General features: G+C 39.3%; 1 protein-coding gene across 1 annotated transcript in view; it reads left to right on the top strand.

Moving 5' to 3' along the window:
- The window catches only part of LOC102812908 (protein FAM114A2-like), a 56,743-nt gene that overhangs the window by 5,674 nt on the left and 39,710 nt on the right, over positions 1–11,359 (top strand). The window contains exon 4 of the mRNA XM_006863907.1: positions 11,011–11,102. Within this exon, the coding sequence (XP_006863969.1) occupies positions 11,011–11,102 (92 nt within the window). The remainder of the gene's footprint in view (positions 1–11,010; positions 11,103–11,359) is intronic.

Raw genomic sequence — 11,359 nt, 5'->3', positions numbered from 1 at the left:
AATTATTGAATGATGCAGAAAGCATCAAGAGAAGATGGAAGGAATACACAGAGTCACTGTCCCAAAAGGAAATGGTTAATGTTCAACCATTTCAAGGGGAAGCATATGATCAAAAGCCAGTGATACTGAAGGAAGAAGTCCAAGGTGCATTGAAGGAACTGGCAAAGAACAGGGCAGGAATTGATGGAATAACAATTGAAATCTTTCAAGAAAGTGCGGCAATGCTGGAAGCACTCACTCATCCCTGCCAAGAAATTTGGAAGACAACTATCTGGCCAACTGATTGGAAGATATCCGTATTTGTGCCCATTCCAAAGAGAGTTGACCCAACAGAATGCAGAAACCATGAGACAAATCTCTTTGATATCCCATGCAAGTAACGTTTTACTGAAGGCAATACAGAAACAGCTGCAAGCATACATTGACAGAGATCTTCCAGAGGTTCAAGCCGGATTCAGAAGAGGCCGTGGAATGAGGGTTATCATTGCTGATGTCCGATGGATAATGGCTGAAAGCAGAGAATATCAGAAAGATGTTAACCTGTGTTATATTGACTATGCAAAGGCTTTTGATTGTGTGGATTATGACAAGCTATGGACCGCATTGCGAAGTATGAGTATTCCAGAACACTTAATTATGCTCATGAAGAATCTGTACTTGGACCAAGAAGCATGTGTTCAAACAGAACATGGGAACACTGAATGTTCTAAAATTAAAAAAGGTGTGTGACAAGGTTGTATTCTTTCACCATACTTATTCAACCTGTATGCTGAGCAAATAATCTGAGAAGCTGGGTTCTATGAAGAAAAATGTGGCATCGGGATTGGAGGAAGATTCAGTAACAGCCTGTGATATGCAGATGATACAACCTTGTTTGCTGTAAGTGAAGAGAACTTAAAACATTTACTGATGAAGATCAAAGAGCACAGCCTTTGGTATGGATTACATCGCAATGTAAAGAAAACAAGAAATCCTCACCACTGGACCAATAAACAGCATTCTTATCAATGGAGAAGAGATTGAAGTTGTCAAGGACTTTATTCTTCTTGGATCAACTATCAGCATTCGCAGAAACAGCAGTCAGGAGATCAGCCGATGTATTGCATTAGGCAAATCTGCTACATAGGAACTTTTTACAGTGTTGAAGAGCAAAGATGTCAGCTTGAGGACTAAGATGCGCCTGGACACAAGCCATGGTATTTTCAGTAACCTCATATGCCTGTGAAAGCTGGAGAGTGAATAAGGAAGACCGCAGAAGAATTGATGCTTTTGAGTTATAATGTTGGAGGAGAATATTGAAAATGCCATGGTCTGCCACAAGAACCAATAGATCCGTTTTGGAAGAAGTGCAGCCAGAGTGCTCCTTGGATGCCAAGATGACCAAACTTTGTCTCTGATACTTTGGACATATTGTCAGGAGGGACCAGTCGCTGGAGAATGATATTATGTTTGGTAAGGTGGAGGGTCAGAGAAAAAGAGGAAGACCCCCAACGAGATGTATTGCCAAGTGGCAGCATCGATAGACTCAAGTGTGGCCACTGTAGTTAGGTTGGCCTAGGATCAGGCAGTGTTTCGTTCTGCTGTGCTAGGAGTTGGTACTAACTCGATGGCACTTAACAACAACAACAGTTTATTAGTATAGAAATCCAACTGATTTTTCTATATCGATCTTATAATCTGCCACTTTGCTGAATCTTCCCGTGAGTTCAAATAATTTTCTTCTAGGATTTTGTATGTTGAGGATTATTTCATCTGTAAATAGGTTTTTACTTATTCTCTTCTAATTTGGATGCCTTTAATTGCCCTTTCTTTCCTTATTAACTCTGGCTAAGACTTCTAACACAATAGTGAATAGAAGTAATGATAAAGGGCATCTCTGTCTGGTTCCTTTTCACAGAGGGAATGCTTTAAATTTCTCCCATTGTGAGTAATGCTGACTGTTGGATTTGTAAGTTGTTGTTGTTAGTGCTGTTGAGTCAATTACGACCCGATTTTTATATCTGCTTTTAATTATTTTGAGAAATTTCACTTCTGTTTCTACTTTGTTGAGTGCTTTTATCAGGAATCAATTTTAGATTGTGTCAGATGCCTATCTGCATCAATTGATAGGATCATGTGGTTATTTTCCTTTTATTTATATGGATTATGATGATTATTTTTCTAATATTGAACCATTCTTGCATCCCTGGTATGAATCCCACTTGCTCATGATGTATCACTTCTTTTTTGATACTTTGTTGAAATCTGTTGTGTAAGGTTTTGTTGAGAATTTTTGCATCTATGTTCATGATCGATATCAATACGTAATATGTTTTTAAAGTGATATCTTTGCCTTGTGGAAGGTTATGGTCACTTCATAAAATGTATTTTGGAGTTTTCCATTTTCCGTGTTCTGTAATAGTTTGAGTAGAATTGGTATCAGCTCTTCTCTAAATGTTTGGTAGAATTTTCCAGTAAAGCCATTTGAACCCAGACTTATTTTTATTGGGAATTTTTTAAATGACTGGATCAATTTCTTCTTTTGTTATAGGTCTGTTTTTTACTTCCTTCTGTGTTAGTTTATGTAGGTCATGTTTTTCTAAAAATTTGTCCATTGATTTTAAAATTTGTTGTAGAATTCTTCATAGTATTCTGTTATGCTTTTTATTTCCATTGGTTCTGTTGTAATATTACCTGTATCCTATGCATTTTAGTTGCATCTTTTCTTTTGTTAGATTTGCCAATGGTTTGCCAGTTTTATTAATCCATTTGAAGAACCAACTTCTTGTCTTGTTTATTCTTTCTAATGTTTTCCTGTTTTCTAATTCATTAATTTCTAATCTAACCTTTATTATTTCTTTTCCTCTGGTGACTGTAGACTTACTCAGCTGCTCTTTTTCTGATTGACGTAAAACTGTGCCCATGGAAGCAGCAGTCAGGAAATTAAATGACATATCACATTGAGCAAATCTGCTTTAAAAGTTCTCTTTAAAGTGTTAAAAAGCAAAGATGTCACTTTGAAGAATAAGGTGCACCTGACCTAACCATGGTATCCACAGTCATTGCATATATGTGTTAAAGCTAGATGATGAATAATGAAGACCATAGAAAAATTGATGCATTGGAATTCTGGTCCTGACCAAGAATATTAAATAGACCATGGACTGTCAGAAGAACCACACAGATTTGTGTTGGAAGAAGTAGTCAAAATATACCTTAGAATTGAGGATGACAAGATTTTTGTCTCACATACTTTGTCAGTGTCATCAATGGGAACCAGTCCCTGGAGAAGGAAATTAAGCATCGTAAAGTAGAGTCATCAAAAAAGAGGAATGCCCTCAATGATACTGATTGACACGGTGACTGTAATGATAAGCTCAAACAGAGGAATGATCGTGAGGATGGTTCAAAACTGGCAGTGTTTTGATCTGTTGGAGATAGGGTTTCCATGAAACAATCCCTAATTCCTTGGTAAGGCACTCTGGTAGCGTAGTGGTTACGAGTTGAGCTGCTAATCTGAAGGTCAGCAGTTCGAAACTACCAGCCATTCCTTAGGAGACAGATGAGGCTTTCTGCCTCCTGTAAAGATTTACAACCTCAGAAACCCTGTGCAGGGTCACTATGAGTTGGAACCTACTCCACGGCACAGTACCACCACCACCAACCCCCTTGGTTATAGATCACATTTTTCTGTGTCTTTGGATGCTTGATAATTATGAGTGCTACATTTTTAAGTGCATTTTGTTGTCTTAGATTTTGTTTTGACAGGCAATGAAATTATTTTCAATTAATCCTTGTAAGGTTTTTAACCTTCCTTAGAGTGTGTGTAGAATAGCCTATACTCTCAAGGCTACTTCACATCATTCGTCTGTCAGTTTGTCATAATGTGGTGGCTTGCATGTTGCTGTGATAATGGGAGCTATGTCACCGATATTTTGAATTGTAGCAGGGTCACCCCTAGTGGACAGGTTTCATCTCAGCTTCCAAAGTAAGCCATACTAGGAGGAAGAAGAAATGGGCTACTTTCGAATATTTAGCCATTGAATACCTTATGAATAGCAGAGAAACAGTGTCAGATAGCAACAGAATATTGAATACTGAAACATGATGAAGAGCACCAGGATATTGTCAGATATAGTTCTGGAAGATGAATCCTTCAGATTGGAAGGTACTCAAAATACAGCTGGCAAAGAACTATTTCCTCAATGTGGAGTGAGTTGACCAGGATGATTAGAATGGAGTAATGTTTTTGGGGGCCTTCGTTTGCTGATGGGACACAACTCAAAATGATGGGAAGCAGCTGCAAACATCCATTGATAATTGGAACATGGAATCTATGAAGCATAAATCTAAGAAAATTGAAAGTTGCCCAAAATGAAATGGAACTCATAAACATCAATATACTAGGTTTTAGTGAGCTAAAATGGACTTAGTATAGGCCATTTTGAATCTGACAATCACATGGTTTACTATGTTAGGAATGACAAAGAGGAATGGCATTGCATTCATTATCAAAAGGACATTTTATGATCTATCTTGAAGTACAACCCTGTCTGTGACAGGATAATATCCATATGCCTACAAGGAAGACGAGTTAATACAACTATTATTCAAATTTACACACCAGCCACTAAGGTCAGTGATGAGGAAATTAAAGAATTCTACTGTGGTGCTGTGGGCTAATGCATCAGACTGCAAAGCCGTTTGAACTGCAAGGTCAGTGGCGCAAGCTCACCAGCTGCTCCTTGGAAACCCTATACAGGGTCGCTATGGGTCGGAACTGACCCGATGACACTTAAGAACAACAACCAACTTTAGTCTAAAATTGATTAAACTGTGATAAAGATGTATTGATAATTACTGGTGATTGGAATACAAAGGTTGAAACCAAGAGGGAGTAGATCAGTAGATGCAAAATATGGCCTTGGTGACAGAAACCATGCTGAAGATCTCATGATAGAATTTTGTAAGACCAGTGACTTCATTGCAAATACATTTTCTTTGAAGTTTTTATTGTAAATTGAGTGATAATTTACATGATAGAACATCAGCTTTACATTCATCCTATCGTATTTCGTTCATTGCATTGATTACAATCTCCTCCATGCATCATCATTCAACAGCATTTGATTCCATTCCCCTGGTTTCTTTTTTGATGTACACTGAAGCACTCAGGAATATATAACCATTCAAACAACCAAAGGGTACACCCTGCAAGCCTGCGCCCACCCAGCTATCAGCACACAGCTCCTCTCCCTCCCTCTGTCCAGAGTCCTCAGCTGTTCCATCTCTACACATCATCATCTCTGCCTCCATCTCTGGCACCACTGCTTCTCTGGATAGGGTCCTGCCCTCTGTTCTTCTACCTTGATGGTCCCAGGGTCCTCCGCTCCTGGACTGCAAGATCAACCACTCCCCTCCTTTTGTTACAAAACGTTTACCTTTACATTACAAATACATTTTAAACAACACAAAAGATAACTGTACACATGAACCACATATGGAAAACACAGAAATCAAATAGATTACATCTATGAAAAGAGATGGTGGAAGAACTCCATATCATCAGCTAGAACAAGGCCAGGGAAAATTGTGGAACAGACTATCAGTTGCTCATATGCAAGTTCAGGTTGAAGCTGAAGAAAAATAAAACAAGTACAAGAGAGTTAAAATATGACCTTGAACATATCCCACCCAAATTTACAGATCATCTCAAGAAAAGATTTGATGCATTAGACAATAAGGAATGAAGACCAGGAGAGTTGTGGAATGACATCAAGAATATCATATAAGAAGAGAGCAAAAGGTTATTAGGAAGACAAGAAAGCAGGGAAAGACCAAAATGGATGTCAGAAGAGACTATGAAACTTGCTCTCCAGCATAGAGATGCTAAAGCAAATGGAGAAATGAGAAGGTAAAAGAGCTGAATAGAAAACTTCAAAGGGTAACACTAGAAGAGAGAGTCAAATATTATAATGAAATGTGGAAATGCCTGGTGTTAGAAAATCAAATTCAGCATTTTTCCAGCTGAGGGAAGTGAAAAAAATTCAAGTCTCAGCTTGCAGTATTGAAGAATCTTATGGGCAAATTATTGAATGATGCAGAAAGCAACAAAAAAGATGGAAGGAATACATAGAGTAACTGTTCCAAAACAAAATGTTCGATGTTCAGTCATTTCAAGAAATAGCATATGATCAAGAGCCAGTGGTACTGAAGGAAGAATTCTAAGGTGCACTGAAGGCATTGGCAAAGAACAAGACTCTGGGAATTAATGGAACAAATTGAAATCTTCCAACAAACTGATGCAGCATTGGAGGCACTCACTCATATATGCCAAGAAATTTGGAATACAACTACCTGGCCAACTGATTGTAAAAGATCCATATTTGTGCCCATTCCATACAGAGGTGGCCCAAGGGAATGTAGAAATCATTGGACAATATCATGAATATCACCTCCAAGTAAAATTTTGCTAAAGATAATTTTTTAAATGGCTGTATTAGTACATTGCTATAGGTTCAAGATGGATTCTATCCAGAACGTGGAATGAGGGATATAATTGCTGACATCAGGTGGATCTTGGCTGAAAGCAGAGAATACCAGAAAAATGTTTACCTGTGCTTTATTGAGTATGCAAAGACTTTCAATTGTGTGGCTCATAACAAGCTATGGACAACATTGTTAAGTGCTGTTGAGTCAGTTCTGACCCATAGTGACCTTGTATAGAGTTTCCAAGGTGTACCTGGTGAGTTTGAACTGCTGACCTTGTGGCTCAAACTGACCTTTTAGTGCTTAACCTACAGTATCACATCAGGTCCCCAACAGCAATGCGCTCAAGTGTAGCAACAGTTGTGAGGTTGGGGCAGGACTGGGCTTTGTTTCTTTCTGTAATGCATAAGGTCACTAAGTCAGTAAGGACTTGATCGCACCTAACAACAACAACCGCATGAATAACATTACTGAAAATGAGTATTCTAGAACTCTTAATTGTTCTCATGGGGAACCTGTACATAGATCAAGAGGTAGTTGTTCGAACAGAGCAAGGGAACACTGAATGGTTTAAAATCAGAAAGGTGTGTGCTAGAGTTGTATTCTTTCACTATACTTATTCAGTCTATGTGCTGAGCAAATAATTTGAGAAGCTGGATTGTATGAAGAAGAACATGGCATCAGGAGTGAAGGAAGATTCATTAACAACCTGGGATATGCAGATGATACAACCTTGCTTGCTGAAAGTTTTGGTGTTAGAGGAAAATATTAAAAGTATCATGGACTTCTAAAAGAACAAACAACCAAACCTGTGTTCGAAAAAGTATTGCCAGAAGAAGTGACTGGCTTACAAGCTTTCAAGAGGGAACCTACATCCAGAGGGCATGAAGGAAGGTAGAATCTCCACTGAGTAGTATCCAGTCTGTCTAGGTGGGGCTGATGAAATGAAATGTGAATAGGTTTCTTGTGATACAATAGTGAGTAATTGTTATCAGGACTGATTGTGAGGGTTGGAAATGTAAAGGTAGACGTTTTGTAGCAAGGAGGGGAATGATTAACTTTACAGTCTAGGAGCGGAGGTCCCTGGGACCATCAAGGGAGAAGAGCGGAGAGCAGGACCTTACCCAGAGAAGCAGTGATGCCTGAGATGGAGGCAGAGACGATGACGTGGAGAGATGGAGAAGCTGGGGACTTCAGACCCAGAGAGGGAGAGGGGCTATGTGCTGATGACGGGAGGTGAGGGGTGGTGGTGCAGGCTTGTAGTGTATACCCTTTGGTTGGTTGATGATGCATGGAGGAGATTGTAACCATGGCAATGAAATGATATATGGCAAGATGAATGTAACACTAATGTTCTCCCATGTAAACTATCACATAATTCAATAATTGGAAATGTTGGAAATGTTAAGGTGAACGTTTTGTAGTAAAACATTTAAAAAAAAAAAAAAAAAAAAGTATAGCCAGAATGCTCCTTAGAAGCCAGGATGGCAAGACTTCGTCTCTCATACTTTGGACACACTATCAGAAGGGTTGAGTCCCTGGAGAAGGCTATCATGCTTGGTAAAGCGGAGGTTCAGTGAAAAAGAGAAGGACCCTCCCCCCAACTAGATGGATTGGCACTGTGGACAGCAGCAGTGGACTCCAGCATAGCAAAGATTGTGAGCTTGTCTCAGGACTAGGTAGTATTTCATTCTTTTGCACATAAGGTCACTGTGGTGGTGTGGTGGTGGTCAGTATGTGCCGTGGAGTTGGCTTCAACTCATAGCAACCCTGGGTAGGGTTTTTGAGGCTGTAAATTTTTGAGAGTAGCGAGACTCATTTTCCCCTGCAGACTGTCTGGTAGTTTCGAACTGCTGACTTTTAGGTTAGCAGCCTGACTCATAACCATTATGCCAACAGAACACCAACAACAACTCAGAGCTAGTTTACATCTGCTATTTAGACCTGAACCTTCTGAAGTCTCTACCTAATCCCAGGTACTTATTGAGATCGCCCCACTCTGATTGCTTGTATTCATGAGTGTCTGCCTGGTGTGAACTCTCTGTATTGCTTATCATACAGCTCCCTGGTAGTTCTTTGTCTGGCCTTGTGTAATATTTATCTGTGCCTGAACTGCTTGTTGTTCAGCCCAAAGACTCAAGGCATTCTTAGATTTCTGCAACTCTTTACCTACATACTCCCTCCTCTCCATTACTCTGACCTGCAAATTCCAGCTGCCTCAGCTTTTCTGTATGCCAAATTCTGTCTCTTCCACTAAGCAAGACTGCGTGATCTGCTTGTGTTTCCTGCCCTCTTTCATGATCTGGAAAGTTTCTCCAGACAGAAAACCAGGACAAGTGTAAGATTTTCTTTGTTAACTTTCTCTTCTCCTGTGGATCATTTTACTGTACTGCCTGTTCATTGCCCAGACACAGTTGTTTCTTATATCTTGTCCAGTTTTCTAGTTGCTGTGGCAATTTTCAATAACAGTAGATCTGTCATAGCTGGAAGTGGAAATTCTACCTGTAACAATTTGATTATCTATTGATCAACTAAGGAGCTCTGGTAGCGTAGTGGTTACGAATCGGGCCGTGAACTGCAAGGTCAGCAGTTCGAAACTACCAGCTGTTCCGCGGGAGAAAGATGAGGCTTTCTGCTCCCGTAAAGATTTACAGCCTTGGAAACCCTGTTCAGGGTTGCTATGTGTCGGAACTGACTTCACAGCACACAACAACAACAAATTGATCAACTATAAGATATTACAAAGTTAATAAAATAGAACAGACTATTCGTAAAATGTAGCCATCGTATTGTGTATCTGATTTCTGCTTAAAGATAGAATTTTCTAAGAGAAAACTTTAAAAAGTCTTAATTTTTAATAATCAAAACTTTATAATTTACATACAGTAAAATTTACTCTTTTTAAGGGTGTAGTTTTATACAGTCCTGTTTTCCTTGTATAATCATGGTGTATTTTGATGATAACAGATTTTAACATAAGGGGGTTTCAAGAAGTTTATGGAGACATTCCATTATCTTTCAATTGTACTTCTCCATGAACTTTTGGAATTCCTCCAGTATTTTCTATATTTCTATAGAAATCAAGATATTCCAACAAAGTCCCTCATACAGTTTGTAGTCAGTTGCATCTACCTACTCCTAGCCCTAGTTTTCTAATCATACAGTTTTGCCTTTTCCAGAAAGTCATATAAATGGAATCATAAAATATGTAGCCTTTCAAGACTTGTTTCTTTCACTTGGCACTGGGTTTTGAGGTTCATTCATGTTGTTGTATATATCAGTAGTTTTTTCAAAGGACTAAATTTAATTTTTTCAAAATGAAAATGAAAAAGCTGTCTATCTTTGTTTTCATTTAAACGTATGGAAATGGTTTAAAATAATGAAACAGAAGTCTAATTCTTAACAAATCATGTTGTTTTTAAGTGCCATGAGTTAATAGCGACCATGTATAGGATTTTGGAGGCTTTAACTCTTCAGGGAGCAGAAAGCCTCATCTTTCTCCCGCAGAGCAGCTGGCAGGCTCAAACTTTGGACCTTGTCCATTGCTTATTTGTATGGAGCCACCACACTCCAGAAAAAAAATCACTAATAAATAAAAAATGATGACACCCACACTAGCAGATAATACCCACTTGACCTGGCTTCAATGACCAGATGATCAGAGCTCAACTAGAAAAAGAAGAAGAAAAAAGAGTAACCTGATACAGTTTGATACAACTTGACCTATACCTCTGGATGCAGTGGCTCAAAAGAGGGAACAAATCTTTCCAGCGAGGATCATTCCTACCCCCTCCATACACAGAATAGACAGGGATGGGCAACTTGGACATTGGCTTTCCAAAATGGGGGAGGGGGGACTTACAAAGGCAAAAAGTGACTGGCTTACAAGCTTTCAAGAGGGAGCCCAGATCTAGAGGGTGCAGAGGAAGGTAGAATCTCCACTAAGTAGTATCCAATCTATCTGGGCGGGGCTAATGAAAGGAGATGGGGATAGGTCCCTTGTGGTACAATGGTGAATAATTGTTTTCAGGACTGACTGTGAGGGTTGGAAATGTTAAGGTGGACGTTTTGTAGCAAAAGGAGGGGAGTGACTGACTTTGCAGTCCAGGAGTGGAGGTCCCTGGAACCATCAAGGGAAAAGAACAGAGTGCAGGACCCTACCCAGAGAAGCAGTGACTCCAGAGATGGAGGCAGAGATGATGACATGAAGAGATGGAGCTGCTGGGGACTCTAGACCCAGAGAGGGAGAGGGACTGTATGCTGATGACCGGGTTGGGGGCAGGCTTGCAGGGTATACCCTTTGGTTGGTTGATGATGCATGGAGGGGATTGTAGCCATGGCATTGAAATGATACACAATACCATGAATGTAAAGCTAATGTTCTCTAATGTAAACTATCACATAATTCACAATAAACATTAAAAAGAAAAAAAAAAACCCAAAAACCTAAAATGCCTGAATAAACCCCATAGTTGAGTTTAAAAAAAAAAATGATGAGTGAATCCCACTAATATTTAATCTGTGCATCCCTTTCTGCTATAGGAGAGACAAATGTCAAAGAGAATGAAAAGGTATCCCCGCTGGCTGGGCCATTTGGTGTCTTCTCCACCATCTCTACTGCTGTTCAAAGCACAGTAAGTACACAGTGCTGAAGAGCCTGCTGGCTCCCAATATTATAATAGGTTTGCTTATCTTCACTCATTTTCTTCTCTTTTATTTATAAAGCCATGGGCACTGATTATTCTTGTGGGAGTCCAAATCACTGGTAATCACTTTGATCTTACTGGGAGACTCAGAATAACTTGGAAACTTCCATCAGATAAATAAAAGAGGGAGTAGGGAATGAAGAGTATCAGAGAGGCAATATATATATTTGATGGACTGTTGTTGT

This window comes from Chrysochloris asiatica, unplaced genomic scaffold, assembly GCF_000296735.1.
Source record: "Chrysochloris asiatica unplaced genomic scaffold, ChrAsi1.0 scaffold00057, whole genome shotgun sequence".
NCBI lineage: Eukaryota > Metazoa > Chordata > Mammalia > Afrosoricida > Chrysochloridae > Chrysochloris > Chrysochloris asiatica.
The sequence above is the reverse complement of the archived record's forward strand: the minus strand, read 5'-3'. Positions and strand labels throughout refer to the sequence as shown.